Genomic DNA, 16848 nt, shown 5'->3' on the forward strand with positions numbered 1-16848 from the left:
TTAAGTCACACGTCTCGGAAGAGACAAGACTGGAAGCCAGGGCTCGTGTGTTTGCACTTTAAGTGGTTCATCCTCCTCAAGACAGGTCAGTCGCCATTGCCTTACGCCTGAACATTTTCTGTCTCTTTTCTACAGGTTTTCAACCAAGTACTGGATGTCTCAGACGTGCACAGTCTGTGGGAAAGGGATGCTTTTTGGCCTCAAGTGTAAAAACTGCAAGTAAGTGGCTGCACCTTGGAGCGACTTTTTACACCCAGTGTCACCTGGTGCCATACCAGGCTCTGAAGTAGCTTATCGGAGTTTGGTTTCTTGACTCTTGGAAGAACTGTTTGCTTTGTTTTTCAGAAATGGGTTTGAAATGAACCTCTACATTTGGGTACAGGGTCAGGGAAAGCAATTCTGAGTAAGAGCTGATGGAAGATTCTGGAAATGCATAATGCTGTCTGCTGAGGCATGGTGGCACCTCACATTTTCATAGCATCTAAAGTCCAGAGTTGGCAAATTTTTTGTCTAGTTGACTGGATAGTAAATATTTTAGGCTTTGCAGACCATGGGATCTCTGTAGCTCAAAAGCGGCAATGGGCAGTACAGAAACAAATAGTCTTGACACATTTGTTTATTCCAGTGCAACTTGATTTTCAGAAGCAGGCTGCAGGCCGGCTTTGGCCCTCAGCTGTCATTTGCTGGTCCCTGAGTTAAAGTTGGCAAAGTTCTTTTCTCCTGTAATCTTTCCCCTCACAGTACCTCCCTGAAGGAGTGTTACAATTCTCCCCATTTTACAGATGTGAATGCTGAGTCCTGGCAAGGAAAAGTCATAGCTAGGAAGTGGCAGCAGGACTTGAACTCAGACCCCTAACTCCTGTCCTTCTCGCTTTCTGTGACATCATGTTAGTCTTGAGTTTTGGTGACAAGGCCAGGCCATCCAAGCACCCCGCTTCCCTCCTCTTCCACATCCCCATTCCAGGTCACGAGTGGCAAAAAGTAAGGAGGCAGGAGGAAACGGTGACACCAAATGTGGGCTCTGGAGTCCAACTAAGCCGAGTTCAGCACCTCCCAGCTCAGCTGCTTTGTCACTGTATGACCTTGGGCAAGTCCCTTCACGTGACTTTCCCTAGTGTTTCATCTGTGTGGAAGGACCACTCATCACACCTGCCGCAGGTGGCGGTGAGCGTTCAGTAAATCAGCACACCTAGGACATAGCACAGTGCCTGGCTCACAGTTCAGCCCTAAGAAATTGCCAAGGCCTTTCTGTCTGGCCTTTCGCCTTCCATAAACATGGACTAAATATCCTCTTAGGTCCAATTACTATAAAATACTCAATTACATTCAGCTGTGTGTAATGGCTACAAATGAATGCTTTACAGAATCACTTAGTTTGAAAGATCCTAGGAGCCCCTCTTTCCCCTCTTGCTTTGTTCTTCCTTGTCTAGTCTAGGCAGAGAACTCTCACGGGGGCCCTTTCAGGTCTCCCCAGATTCTTGCCGCACGATGGGGAGGTGAGCTAGCAGCGGGGCTAGTTCTCTCTCCACCCCCCAGCCTGGCAGTGCACCTGAGTGACACAGGTACAGCCGAGAGAGCCCCCTTCTCTCCTGGAGTTGTGGGGAGGGGAAGATTCATTAGTTTCAGCCTGTAAGGAGCCGTAAGCTCCGTGGGACAAGGGGAGGTGGGACAGTGATTACCCAGCATTAGTATTTCATGGCTGCCATCGTCACCTTGGTCCTCCGTGGACCCAGGCTCTCGGGTGGCCCCTGGTCTTCCTGAGTCCGAGAGGCACAAGCCCAGGCCCTCGGGTCTGGCTCAGAGGCCGTCTGATTTCCCGTGTATACCAGCTGCTCCGAAGGCCTGTCTCCTCTGTATCTAGTCACACCATGTTCCAGGGGGGACAGGGCAACATTCACATCCTCACACCTGCCACGTGAAGGCTTTGAAGTCAGGTAAGTAGGTGACAGGGACGCAGCCAGGAGTAGCAAGGCGGAACACTTCCCGAGCTGTTTTAATTTTCAGCACTAGTGGCAGAAGTCGGAGGCAGCATTTGCTGCTGCTGTCTGTTCTGGAAGTAATGAGCAGAGTCCAGGCCCTGCCAAGGGTTGGGAGGGGCGGTCGGGGAGACAGCTGGCTGGAAGTAGCATGGGCTTTGGAAGCAGCCAGAACTGTGTTTGGGTCCCGATTCCATTGCTGAACTCCCTGTGTGAGCTTGAGTGAGAATTTGTCATCTTGGGGCTCAGTTTCCTTATCTGCGAAGTAGGTGTGATATTGGGGCTGTTGGAAGGAGTCCATGAAATGTCCTTGCCCCAGATTAAAATGTTTTATCAAAGAACGTTCCTCCCTGCTCCATCTTGCACAAACAAAAATGACTCCTGCATGTAGGAGGCGGAATGCAAACCAAGCCATGACTGGACTGCACCATTGATCTTACCAATTCGCTCAGCCCTTAGAAAAATTGCCAAAACGGTGACCACAGCTGCTGCAGCTGCTATAAAATTCCAGCATGCTTCACGAATTTTGACATAGTCCTTGTAGAAACTACAATAGAATTTCAAACTAACCCCAGCACGTAATTGTGAGCATGCATTACTAATATCGCCAGTTGAAGTTCCAACTTACTCGTCTATGAATAAAATCCTGCAGTTTTTTGTATTAGTTATAGAGAGGATGGATGGCCATTTAGATGTGTTTTCAAAGATTGACAGGATTTTGGATGCATTTGTGAGCTGAGAGAAGGGCTGGGTGGGGGTGAGGAACAGGAAACATACAGACCCCGTTCTGTTGTCAAGGAGTTTAGGGGAGACACGCCTATAGAGGAGTGGATTTCAGTACAATTGAAGTGTTTGCAAAAGAACAGCAACAGGTGAAATTTCAGAGAGGTGACACCATGAATGGCGAGGCAGCTTCTTAGGCAAAATGGACAGAGCCATTTGTTCACTTATTCAACCAGTATTTATTGAGCACCTGCTGTGTACCAGGCACTGTTCTAGGCACTGGGGAAACAACAGTGAGTAAAACAGATAAAATCCCTGCCCTGGTAGAATTTATATGGGTGAGGGGTGGGCAGACAGTAATCAAGGTAGAATAAATTAGTAAATTTTGCAGATGATGCAAAGTGCTAAGAAGAAGAACAAAGCAGAGAAGGGACATAGAAAATGGCCAGGATGGAGTCTGCAGTTTTAATTAAAGTGGGCAGGGATGGTCTCATACCCGAGTGAGAATTTTGCAAAAATAGTAGTGTGCGATCCAAGTCCTTTCCCGTCCACCCCAGAGGCATGGATTTGAACCTGTCCTGGAGGAAATGATTTTATTTTTTCAAACCCAGAGCAACCCTGTTTCTGTGACTGCCAGAAACTCAGATTCAGTAGCTCTGGGGCAGAAACCCCCAGAATTTGCACTCTAACAAGCTCCCAGGTAACGCCGATGCTGCAGGTCCTCGGACCCCAGTTTGAGAACCACGGCTCTACCTAGCCGATGTAGTTTAAAGCACAAAACCAAACTGTGTTGTCCAGCTGTGAGATGATCGTGTAAGGATGCACAGTCTTTGCTGATTATCTTTCGGGTGTCCTTACACCCCTTAGCCTCACTCTGTAGATCTGGGTCATTTTTATCATCATCTTTCCAGTGAATTCATCCAGTGCATGTTTGTGTGATGGGTCACAACGATAGCATGTGATTAGGAACCCAGGCTGTAGGTTGGACACACCTATATCGAATCCTGGCTCTGCCGCCAACCGGTTGTGTCACCCCCTTTGAACCTCAGTTTCTTTCTCTGTAGAATGGGGATAATAATATCTACCTTGATAGCTTGTTTTTTTAAAAAAAAAAATAACATAATTTATCTGGAAAATCCTCATCTTAGTACCTGGCCCATTATAAGTGCTTAATCAAAGCAAGCTAATGCTATTATTAACGTTATGAATTAGCTTTGGGGTGTCCCTACACCCAGCAAGCCAGAAACATCTTAATCTCTAACCCCCTTCTCTCCTGCTTCAGTTTAATGCCCACTTCCTCCGGAATTATCATCAGCTGTCTTGTTGGCGTTCTGAATAGCAAGATTAATGAAGTAATAGGAAATTAAGACTCCGAAAGCAATTTGCAGTTATCTAAATTGAGGCATTTTCATCTAATAGGTTCATGAGCGCAGAATGGAGTTTAGCTCCGAGTGGTCGGATGTCAGCACAATCCACATATTGTCTGATAACTGGATTCAGCTGGCAGAAGTTTTGCTTTTGCAGTAAGATGCTGACGGATTTCCCAGCCTTCAATCATGTGTTATCTGTAGCCTCCCGACTTCTTCGGGTCCTTCCACAGGTTTCTGCAGAGCTGAGGTCTGGTTCCCTGGAATTCTCTCTGCTCCTATCTGCAGTTCTTGCAGGAAAATGCACAACAGTGATTTTGGGTGACTTCTGCTCTAAAAAATGAGAGTTTAAAGTGAGGCACATTTTTCCCCTTCACGGGCTGGAGTGTGGGAGGGAGAGAGACATTTTCCAAAACCACCAATGGAGAAGTAGCATTTTCACTGTCTCCTGTGCTTGTTCTAGCACATTCTCCCTTCTCATAGACTATGCTTTGGTCCCGGTGAGGTCGTGCGGGGGCTCTGTGCTGCCACACGGGGTTTGAGGGTGAAAAAGATGCACTTGCCATCCTCGAGGTGCTCGCGATCACTGTCAGTTCTCAAGGGGTGCCCTGGCCCCACCTGTCTCAGGGTCAAGGTCGTGCCTTAAAATTGCAGCTTCCTGAGCTCTGCTGCAGACACCAGCATGCTTCTCCCCACGCCTCTGGGCACAGGGCCTAGAAATCTGCATTTAGTGAGCCTCCCAGATAATTCATATTTGTACTTAAGTGTGAGTAAGGAACTTGGATCTAGAAGGGGAGATAAACAAGGTCGATGAGAGCCGGGCCCAGGGGCTTGTGTGATCCCAGTTACTAGGGAGGCTGAGACGGGAGGATCATTTGACACCAGGAGTTCAAGACCAGCCTGGGCAACATAGTGAGACGCCATCTCTAAAAAAAAAAAACAACAAACCATTTAGGGAAGTGCTGTGGGGCTACCCCGAGGTAGGGGGATACATTATATATATCAGGGGAGCCCATCCAGGAGGACCATGAGTTCAGGTCCTCGCTCTGTCACTTCCTCACTGTGTGACTCTGGGAAAGTTCCTAAACCTCTCTGATGTACAGTGAGGCTAGTATGTTCATTCCATGTGATATGTTAATGCCCCGATCACTTTAATTGCCTGAGGGTTCCTTCACATCTTTAAATCATTCAGCATTTATTTAGTTGCAAAAACTGACTTTCTATGAGTACAAAGTACACAAAGAAACAGATCCACTAAATTGCTTCCGTGGGTTGATGCAAGGTCAAAGTGCTGGAAGATTTAGCACATTTCCTACTTTTCTGGAATTTCCTACTTTCCTCTGTTTTTCTTCTGGAATTTTCTGAACCAGCCAGCTTCTTGGGAGACGTGTGAAAGGGTTTATTTCTCAATCTTGACACCGTTGACATTTGGGGCCAGATCCTTCCTTGTCGTGGCGAGAGCTGCCCCGTGCACCGGAGGGTGTTTGGCAGGATCCCTGGCTTCTGCCACTAAATGTCATTAGCACCCCCCTCACTCTCAGTTGTGACAATCAAAAATGTCTGCAGACATTTTCAAATGTCCCTGGGAGGTCAAAATTGCCCCTGATGGAGAGCTACTGGTTTATATGATGCATCACTCATTTGCAATCAATGGGACTGCGATTTGCATTATTTAGTTTGAGAATGCCAACTTCCAGTTGCTTGACTTATGCTTGGAGCCATTACTAAAATATTCAACTTATAGGGTGAATCTTTATACAAATATAAATTTATAGGGTGAACTATAGGGTTATCCATCCTATAATTATAGAGTGATATAGAGATTACAAACCCTATTATATTACAGGGTGATCAACCATCCCAGTTTGCTTGGAACTTTCCAAGGTTTAGCACTGAATGTCCCAAGTGCCTGGAAACCCCTTAGTCAGTCCTCAGCTGGTCACCTTAAAATAGAGGCAGGTTTGTGCTAGCGAAAAACATTTTATATATAGGTTCCAGTTGAGGTCACTGCCCACTTCTGTAGGAGCGAGACCCATGCTTGTTTCCCTAGGAAGGTGAGGCACAGTGTTTGGAAACCGGAGTTACCTAGCACAAGATTTCCAGTATATTCTAGTGGTGTTTTAATACTATTTATATAAGACCTCTCTCCCGCCTGCTGGCTGGACATGCTTGTACCTACTTCTTTTCATATAAATAGTCCCTTTACTAATTTTCACTTAAATGAGCCACGTAGTCCTTTTTGTCTCATTTTGCTATGTTATTGGATCTTTTTCACTTGGATCTGATGCATTCTTCAGTTTCCCCCTTGTCCTGTGTGTCCTCCTCACCTATGTTCTTGCCTCGAAATGTAATGTTTTCTCTTGAAAATATCCTGTTTTTGCAAAATGGCTGCGGCCGCGGGTGATGGGGAGATGAGAGCGTGATGTCACCGTGGTTGGTCGGAGCCACTGGATACGCTCATTCGCCCAGACCTTAAGAAACCGGAGGAATGATGAGTGGTGATGTTGCAGCTGCTGTGAAGTTCCTGGAAGCTTCAGGAATTTGTACAGCAGGCAGGATATTGGCAGGATATAATTATGAGCATGTATTTCAGAGATCACCAGCTTGAATCTTGAACTTACTTTTATATTAATAGAAACGCTTCAGTTTTTGCAATAATTATAATGGGAATTAATGGTCCCTGATATGCATTTTTACCTATTCTAAGCAAAAATTTAGGTCTATAGTTGTATGTGAAGAATGATCATAAATGCACTGGGGGCTGAGGTGGGGTTAGATGTGATAATGATGATAATTATGATAATGGTATCATGTGTCGGGGGCTTACCAGGTGCCAGACATTTATTTAGCTAAACACTTTATATGCACGATCTCATTTAATCCTTGCAATAGCCGTGGAAGGTAGGTAAGGTCTGTTCTATTATTATCCCCATTTTACAGACAAGGAAACAGAGACCTTCAGAATTCCAGACTTTTAACCACTTTCCCTGGGCAAAAGAGCTGGCTGCACAGTAGACCAGCAACAAATGCTAGCTCCCACCCACTCTGCTTGCCCTTGAACTAGACAATCAGCACAGAGTATGAGAATCTGGTCTCAATCCTGACCCTGGACCAAAGCTTTTCCTCACCCCACCCCCAGCCTTCTACACTCTCCTATCAATCATGCTTTCTGGAATGGGAAGATGACAAATGTGTCTTTGTGTTCCAATGAATATATCTCCAGGTGCAGAGGACCAAGAAGGCTCTACTCTCACTTTCTCCTCTTTCAGGGAAGTTGAGGCAGGGCATCCCCAACAGGTGGTAAATCTACAGCTTCCCTTACAGGGTCCTATTATGGACAGAACAGCACTGGGGGTTTCCTGGTGATTTTTTTTTGTGATGTCATTGGAGCCTGTGGTCTGATTTATAAGCCACTACTCCCTACCACTCTTTGCTCGTTTGTATTATGGTTGGGTTTTTCTTTCAACCAGTTACAGGCTACAGAGCTAAACCCGAGTTGTGAGCAGCGAGGGAAGGGGTGTTTTGAGGTCCCGTACTGAGAGCATGCAGAGGCATTTCTAGAAGCACTGACTCAAATGAGAGACCACAGGGGAACCCCAACGAGACCAAAATGCTCAGTTGGGGTACACAGTGAAGCAGCCTCACTCTGAAGGCAGTAATGATTTGGTTTAGTGATTTATTTTTTTCTGCAAGAAGTCTTCAGAACTTCTTCACAAGCACTTAATGCAGTGACCTGGGAAAAGGGAAGCAGGTGTACAGGGTAGGGAAGATAATGACAGGGGAACTTTGCTGTCCTTTAATTGCAAGTATCTGCTGCCAGAAGGGGATCTTTGCAAAATGCTTAGCCAGCATTCACCGCTCTGTTTAAATTCCTTTGTTGGGTGCCCCTTGCTCTCAGGATAAAATCAAACTTGTGATGAGACTGTGCTCCATCCCTTGCTTCCCTCTCTTTCTGCCCTTCTCCCTCCCCCTCCCCCTTCATGCCCAGAGCTCCAGTTACACTGAGCCAACAACCCCTGCAGCAGGCCACGTGCCCACTCAGTAACACATCTTTGCACCCTGTTGCTTCCGCCTGGGTCTTTCTTGCACACCTCTGCTAGCTCTGATTTATCTTTCAAGCTCAGCTCAGCTACCACTTCCTCCAGGAAGCCCTCCCTGACTCCCCTCCAATCTGAAGTGCCACACTCTGCCCTTTCCTGTCCTACCATATGACATACCATGACCTTGTGTTTGTTATTTACCCACCTGTCTCTCTGGCCAGACTTCATACTCTTTGAAGGTAGGGCCCTGTCCAGACTGTTCGCTATTTATACCTCCAGAGAGCTAGCACAGTGCTTTGCACATAGTAAGTGCTTAGGAAACATTTGTTGGTTGAGCAGATCTCCATGGGCGCCTCTGGAGGGAGAGTGGTTCTTGCCAACACAAGGCCCTGAAACCCTGGTTCAAGTTCACGTAGGCTCATGTCTAAGAGGCAGTTTGGGGGCAGTGGGATGAGTGGAAAGATGTTCGTGCTTGAAGCCACAAGAGATAAGTTTACTTCCCTAGGCAGTACATTTTTTGCTAGATTGTAAGATCTTTAAAGAAAGAATTCTTGTCCTATTTTATTATCACACCCCCAGTGCCCAGCCAGCCCAGCCCTGAGCACAGAGGAGGAACATGAAAATGTGTTTTTGCACGCATGAGTGAGTGCATTGTCCCAACTCTGCCCTTTATTAGTGGTCTGACCAGGCTGCTTACTGGGCCTCAGTCTTCTTGGCTTTGAAATGGGCATAACAATCTCCACCTCTTATGGGATTGTTGTTTAGAGTAAATAGGTTATAAATGGCTCAAGGCTGGTGCTCCCTGAATGTTTCCTCCATTGGCTATTAGGGGCCAGGTTTTTTAGATGGTCCACTTGCGCGTTGTAAGGAAAAGCTGGGTCCTTACTCAGGCGGGTTATCCAAGTCAGCTGTTATAGGGCAAGAGAAAGTGGGAGAAAGGAGGGATTTGGGCTGCTCAGAGAAAACTTTTCATAAGTTGGTTAGAATCGCTGGAGGAACCATGTGATGTTGACATGACAGTCTTTCCCAGCTGGAGTCTTGGCTGTCCCCTTCGGAAGGCTGGCATTGTGATCCCAGCTCTAAGCTTGTGTCTGTTTCACAGGCCCGCTGGGGGCCGTGACAAATCTATTAAGAAAACAGCAGAGCTGCTCGTAAAAGGGACCATTTGTCCCGCCACGGTTCTGGGCAAGATCCACGGAGGTCCAGTTTGCTTCCGGGCAAATCCTGGTCCCCCACTTTGACACCGAGGAGAACGGAGGGAAGGAAAAACAGAATGAGAGAGGGATGTGTTTGCATTTCAGAAACTAAGAGGCATATGATTTATAAGAAACAAGTCACTTTTCAAAAACATTTTGATAGCAGGCCCCCCAGTCAGTAGCATCTGACAGATTTCCCTTCTGCCTTTACTTGTTTCCTTTTTCTTTCTTTCTTCCTCTCTCCCTCTGTCTCTCTGATATTTATCCAGCAGGTATTAGGTACCGGTCACCCAAGGAAGGAAAGGGAACTGTAGCGCTGAGGAAGACCCCTCTGCCCTCCGGATAAATCCCATATTTAATTTTCAGGCAGAGACGATGTCTCATTTAGCCAGCAGCTGCTTTGGGGGAATGAGATGTTCCACATAAGCAACTTTTCCCCGTAACTGAAGCTTGTCCTATGAAGCCAAAAAAAAAATTAACCATTTGCAATGAAAAGTTTTAAATAAATCCTCTCCAAGTTGCCAGGCTCTGTGGGGCTGGCATGGCGTTGTGTGCACCCCGAGTGTGTTGTGTCCCTGCCTGCTAACACGCTGAGCTGTCTGCTGCATCTACGGGCACGACTCGGGCGTTTTCTCCTTTGATGGCCCCTTGGTCGCACAGCTGGGAAGGGCCGGCCTGGGATTCAGCTCAGGTTGGCTTGATTCCAAAGCCCCAGCTTTTAACCACTTCTGGAACCACCTAGCACCTTTCCCTGGTGTCTGGGAGTCATGCAGAGCTGTCATCCTAAAACGCATCCAAAACAGCCTCCTGCCCCACGTCTGGCGTGGAGGTGTGTCGTCTCTCACGTTGTCACTAGCAGTCAGCTGTGTCCTCCCCAGCCCTCCCCTTTCCTCTTTGGGGAGCAGAGCACGTGGAGAACCAAGTTCATAAGTACTGCGGGCCAGAGAGACAGGCAAGGAACCAAGGAGCAGAGGGCTGGGTTTTGGCGTGAGAGCCGTGGGGCAGCCCACGTGGGTGTTCAGAATCTCTTTTAATAATCACAGTGTCTCAGCTGGGCTCCCATGTTTCCTCGGACCCAGAGACAAGGATTTGAGGGCAGGTGGTTTATTTGAGTTGGTCGCAGACCACACCAGTAGGAGTCCGGGGAACGGAGACCAGGAGAGAAGACAGCTGGTACTGAGTACATCAAAGCACGGGTTACGGCTGGGGCCGGCTGGAGTGACATCCCACAATGAGCATATCTGAGTCACTGGAATATCCATCAACCATCTCCCACCCGTGGTTGGCTGAGGGCTCCAAGTACTCCAGCCAACTCCTATTTCTAGCCAGAGAAAGTCCTCCAGTGGAGAACCTTAAGGTAGAAATCTGCCCAAACTAGCAATGATTACGGTAACTACCATAACGAAGAGGTTGGCACCTGTCACTTCTTGAGGTCCCACTGTGTGCTATTTGTCCTAGGCGCCTTGTTTGCATCATATCATAGTCCTCACTGCAACCTTGAGAGGCAGGTGCTGTGATTGTCCCCACTTCACAGATGAGGAAACTGAGGCTCAGAGCAGGACAGCAACTTGCCTACGTTGCCACAACCAGGAAGTGGTGGTGTCAGGATTTGAACCTGGGTTTGTTCTGTACGCCTTCTCACCCCCATCTCTCCGTTGGCGGGGGAAGCACAGTATTTTGGAAGATTTAGCCTCCCAGCCATCTTTCATCTGGGAAGTGGAATGTGTTCTTCTCGCACAGTGGTTCTCCAGCTTTCGTGGGTGCCTGCTAAAAACTTCCATTCCCAGCGGACACCAAATCAGAACCTCCGAGGGTGAGACTTGGGCGTGTGATCTTGGAAGCAGGTGGTCTCCTGATAAATCGTATGCTGGTAGCTCTTTCTTCCAGAGGCGCAGAAAAGGCAAAAAGTCTAATGTAGGGGGAATCGCACACGTTTCCAGCTGGAGAAACGGTTCTCTGTAAGTGGGCTGCAGCGCGTGTCTGCACGGGGCAAAGCCTCGCCGTGATCCTCCTCCCGCCCCCTCTCGGCTCTGTGCAATTTCAGGGCTCGGCTAATCCTGCCGACCCTATTAGCAGATCCTGGAGGTGCACGCTCTAGTTCTTGACATCTGAAACTCCGTGCAGGGTTTAAGTGTTTGGGCGTTGGAGATATTTCTCTTGGGGTTTTGTGTGTGAGCAGAGCATGCGTGCGTGTTCCTACTCCTAACGCTGCCGCTGAAGCCCCGGGCTGGAAGGAGGCGTGTGGTCCATCCCCCACCCCTGGCCCAGCGGTGCGGGAGGGCTTTTCCATTACTGCGAGAGATGAGCACCAAGCCGGAGAGAGACATGCCAGGGAGGAGGGCAGGAGACAGGCCGAGGTCACAGGACCACTTGCCTGTCCTGTCCCTTGCTGGTTTGGCAGTGGTCCAAAGGCCAAATGAAACTGCATGCGGCTGCTTCAGGGCACTGCCCATGGCGGGGACTGGGCTTCTTTGCATCTGCAAGTCACCTTCCCGTTGGGCTTGTTAGAGAAGACTCATAGGTGGTGGTGTCAGAAAGGAAAAATTTCTGTCTGGAAGCTTCCAGGGTAGAGTCCGGCTATTCCAAGTGCAGAAACTTCTTGGTAGGACTCCCACTGGGCGGATTTTCCCACGCAAGGAAACATCAGTCTGACCGTGTCACGGGACTTGCCGAGGTCCCCCGCTCAGACAACCATCACTGGCTGTTCCATTTCCCTGTATTATGTTTTATGATCTTGCGACCCCTGCAATTGTTTTAGTTATTTGCTTACGTATTTGTTACCCCTCACTGTAAACATAGGGGCTTCCTCCGCCTGGTTCGCTGCTTGTCCCCAGTTCCTGGGGCACACTAGGCCCGTTCAGTGGTCGGTGAAGGAATGAAAGGCTTGTTTCCCATTTAGCAGGGCTCTGTGTCAGGCTTTGGGTGCAACACGGGTTATCCCATGGGGGGCTGGGCCCTTCTGTGTAGGTCCAGGGCCCTTAGAAAAGCAAAAGACAAAGAAAGCCAAGTCACGGTAACCTGGGATTTGTGTTATCCTTGTGAAACCAGGCAACGGCAGGGGGGACAGCTAGGTGACATCTGAGGCTTGTCTCAAAGAAAGGCACTTTGACTCAAGTAGCTCTAGCTCCCAGGAACCTTCTTCACCCACCCTTACCCCCACGATGTAAAGCAGGAAGAGTTTCGGAAGGTGTGGAGGCCCCGAGCACAGTGGCTAAGAGCTGGGCAAAGATGTTGGCTGTGGAGAGTCAGGCTGGTGAGCACAAAAATGGCTTGGATGGGACATTTAGGGCGTCTTCCAGTGTGCACCCATCCTGTTGACATAAAACTCTTAAAGAAAGATAAAGCCAGGCTGCAGTAACTTGGGATTTTTATCATCCTTGTGAAGTCAGGCAATTGTAGAGGGAAGAACAAGGTGACGTCGTAGGCTTGTCTCGAAGGGAGATATTTTGACTCTAAACTCTTCAACTTACTGCCTCTGAAACGTAATGCCTGTTACCAATTTCGTCTTAACTGGAAGCCCTGGTTGGATGTCTCCTATAGCTTGAGTCTTTAAAAAAAAATGAGAGGCCACCTTTGGGACCACTGACCCAGGTTTTTTGTCAGTTAATCTCAGTTTTTCCATCTGTAAAATGGGAATGATTATAATACCCAATTTGTAAGGTGGTTATATACCACATGACATGGTATATGTAAAATGTCTAGTGCAATGGCTGGCAAACGAGTCTTCAGGTAAACGGTAGATGATGATTAGGATTGTGTGATGATACTACAGGCTGATGGGGGAAAGTGTGATGTTTGATATTTTTCAAAGCATGAAGTCCACGTGGGCTCTGTGGGTGAGACAGATGCCACCCACTCTTGGCCCACCCAGGACTGACCTGAGAGAGTGGGATGGAGGCAGCAGCCTCTTTCCTGAGTCAGTGTCCTGGGTTGCTAAGGATGTGTGCCTTCGCAGTAGCTGCCCCATCTCATCTCACCTCAAACTTTGGTATCAAGAGCTTTCCAGACCCCCAGGGCATCCTATCCACCCACCCATCTATCCATCCATCTATGCATTCACCTGTGCATTCATCCACCCATCCACTCAACTATCCAGCTGTCTCATCTATCCATCCACCTATCCATCCATCCATCCACCCATCCATCTATGCATTTATCCATCTATCTAGCCACCCATCCACCCATCCTTCCATCTACCCACCCATCTATTCACCCACCCATCTATCTACCCATCTATCTATTCATTCACCCATCCATCCATCTACCTACCTCCCCACCCATCCATCCACCTATCCATACTTTTCTCTCTTTCTCTCTCTCAGGTTAAAGTGCCACAACAAATGCACCAAAGAAGCCCCACCCTGTCACCTGCTGATCATCCACAGAGGAGGTAAGTATTTAGCACTTCCTGTCCCAGGGCTGTGGTGGGGTGAGGGACTCCTGCAGGCCACTGGAGACAGCGGCCCCACCCAGGCTGATTCTGATACCTCCCGACCCCCAGACACTTGCCTGTCTCGTTCCTTCCCCTCTGACGCCCATCCTTCCTGACATCTGTCTCCTTGTCCATGCCCCATGCCTGTTCTTTCTGTTCCCAGCTCTTGCAGGGGTCCCTCTGATACTTTAGCCCCCGGGTTTGTCTCCTTCCTCCCTCACCGCTGTTCTCCCATCCCATCCCATCTCCTCTCCTGATTTCCAGTCTCTTCTCTTTCCCGCAATCCCATCACTTTTCCTTCCCACTAAAAAGAGCGCTGGCTGCATGTTTTCCCATTCTGTGCTCTCTGGATTCAATCAATTGGACTTGCAGAAGTGGGCACGGGGAGGGCTCTGGCTTGGGTCTGTTGGTTTGGGCCATCTCTGTCCCATCCTCTGGGGCCCTGTAAGTGTCTGGACCAACCTGTCCAGGGTGGGAGGTAGCAGCCACCCCTGGGAGAGCCACTACGAGGCTTCCGCTATGCAAAAGGTAGACCAACCTGGTCAGAAAGAAAGACTAGAAGGAAAGACTGTTCCCAGCCTGCCAAGGACACAATGGGAGACACCTCCTTGGGAAGGCTTGCAATCCAACTTCCAAAGTATTTGCCCTAATTCTCGCCCTGGGGGGTGGTCACCCCCGGACTCCATCATCCATATTGCAGTTCATCCCTTCCCTAAGAGACTCTAGGCCCGTGCTGTCCAATACGATAGCTACTGGCCACATCTGACTATTTAAATTCAGATGGCTTAAAATCAAGTAAAAATACAAATTCAATTATTCAGTCACAGCAGCCCTGTTTCGAGGACTCGGTGGCCACATGTGGCTACCACATTGGATAGTGCAGATACAGAGAGCACTTTCATGGTCACAGAGTTCTACCGGACTCCGAGGGCCAGACCCTTGCTATTCAAAGTGTGATCCACGGACCCAGCAGCATCGAGGCCACCGAGGAACTTGTTAGACGTGCGCAGTTTCTGGCCGCCCCCCCCAGACCTACTGAATCAAAATCTGCATTTTTAGCACACTCTGCGGGGAACCCGTGTGCACTTGAATGTTGGGACACGCTGCTCTATGTAAACTCAGATGCCCACTAGGGGCAAGTTAGTAACCTAAGTGAGAGCAGCCGGCCACATGGGGGCTGTAGCTCACTGGAGACCCCAAGTGCCGTCTAGAGAGGGTGGCCGCTCTAGTAACAATGTGGACCTGTGTTGCTGGCGTTTCTGACATTTCAAACAAAAGCCCCAAAAGAGAGTTTTATGTGTCATATATTTATTTTTAAATGTTAGCAACTTATTAAAGTATTTTAAACTCTTGGGGGCTACCTCCTTGTGAGCCGCCAATCTATAGGTTGGATGGAGCCTTAGAGCCACCAGGGAGCGACGACAGGGTAGCAACTTGCTAATCCGGTCCCTGCCCAGGCCGCCTTCCGAATCTTCTCCTCATCGTCTCCCCTGGCCCCAGGCGGTGCCTGTTTCGGGGAGTCTGTCCTATTTTAGAATGAACCCCAGGGAAACTTAAAGAAGGAGGCAAACTGCTGCTGAAAGCACTGCTATATGTCCCAAAGCCATCGGGCCATGGGTTTTCGAGGATGTTGGCATTGTTTGTCACCACAAAGAGAGAACATTGCTAGTGAAGACAAAGCCATCAGCTTCTCTTGCCCCTTCCCACCCCACATCCTTAACTGGGAGCCATCTGGTCCCTGAATGACTGTCTGCACTCAAGGAGGTTATTTTAAAACCTGAATTCTCACCTCTCATGAGTCCCTGCCTAGGGTCAGCTCACTGGGGAAATCGCCTCCCACCCACTTCCTCTCTGTGGGGGGTTCTGCGGGATGTGGAGGGGACAGCCAGCCTGCTGGAAGGCGACCCGCTCTCAGGGGGTGACATTTGGAGAAGGGCTCCCTCCCACCCACCTTAAGGCCGCGCTCCCTTGGCTGGAAGGCGGCAGGTGCCCATACGTGCAAAGCACGCTGAACTTTCCAGAAGTCTGCCAGCTTCTTGCTCTTTCCCCCCGTTGGTTGGAAGTTGAAAATGTAGTCGGTTTCCATGGTGATGGCAGCTCAGGCTAAACAGAGGAATTAAATCCCTGGGTCAGTCCAAAGCTTTAACTTCTTAACCAACACTCTCCTCTCGCCCCCGCAATAAAAAAGAAAAGGAAAAAAACTCACCTAACAAGTAATACCGGGCAACAGGTTTGCATTTGAACTGCTCATTTTTGTCCCTCCCCGTGTTCCCTGTGAGTAGTAGAAATGACAGAACAGAGAGGGACTTGCATGATGTGATTTATTTTAGATCAGGAAGCATTTATTTAGCATCAGCTGTGTGCCCAGCCCCCTGGGTGGCCCTCGGCATGATACAGAGGTGAGGGCAGGAGCAGCTGAGCCTCTCTGGAAGTGTTTTAATGCACAATTTCTCAGGCCTGAGAAATCCCAAAAGTAACGGAAAATGATTGTAACAGGAAGGTTAGAAGGTCAGGGACAAGTGCCTTCCTGAGCTTGTCCACTAACGACGGCCCCTGAGAAATCAGGGACGTCTTGTGTTTAAAATGAGTTTCAATTCTGAAATGAATGCCAATATGAAACAAGTATAACATTGAAAATAAAACCTGATTGCTTCAGTTTTATGATTTTTAATTGTCCAAAGTCATACAGTGACAATACAAAAGTGTTGGAAAGCACCGAGAATGCCCAGATCCCACCACAGTGACAGAACGAATTATCACTCTCAGTGAATTGTCTTCCAGCTTTAAGGGTGGGCCTTCGAGGTGGGGTCTGGGCTATGCTCTCCTGGCATAACCAAAGCCAAAGCGGTACTTAAACTCCCGAATTTGGTGTTTTTGACCCTACGGACCCGGCAAGGTTAGTCCGGACAGAGTCCGTCCCGTGTGACATCAACAACCCTCTACGGAAGCCACCCCGGTATTCGGACCTGCACATCAGTCAGACGCTCCCCAAAACCAACAAAATCAACAAGGTAAGGCTGGGCTTCCTCTGGGTCCGCATATGTGGGTCTGGCAGTGCCAGATGTGGGTAGGAAGGAGGGAGGAAAGGATTGATCCGGCATTCCCTCCCGGCCC

General features: G+C 48.7%; 1 protein-coding gene across 1 annotated transcript in view; it reads left to right on the forward strand.

The window, feature by feature from the left end:
- The window catches only part of KSR2 (kinase suppressor of ras 2), a 333794-nt gene that overhangs the window by 259157 nt on the left and 57789 nt on the right, over positions 1-16848 (forward strand). The window contains exons 7-9 of the mRNA XM_045535030.1: positions 136-219; positions 13625-13690; positions 16619-16745. Coding sequence (XP_045390986.1) covers positions 136-219; positions 13625-13690; positions 16619-16745 — 277 coding nt within the window. The remainder of the gene's footprint in view (positions 1-135; positions 220-13624; positions 13691-16618; positions 16746-16848) is intronic.

This window comes from Lemur catta, chromosome 21 (genome assembly GCF_020740605.2).
Source record: "Lemur catta isolate mLemCat1 chromosome 21, mLemCat1.pri, whole genome shotgun sequence".
In the NCBI taxonomy this organism is placed as follows: domain Eukaryota; kingdom Metazoa; phylum Chordata; class Mammalia; order Primates; family Lemuridae; genus Lemur; species Lemur catta.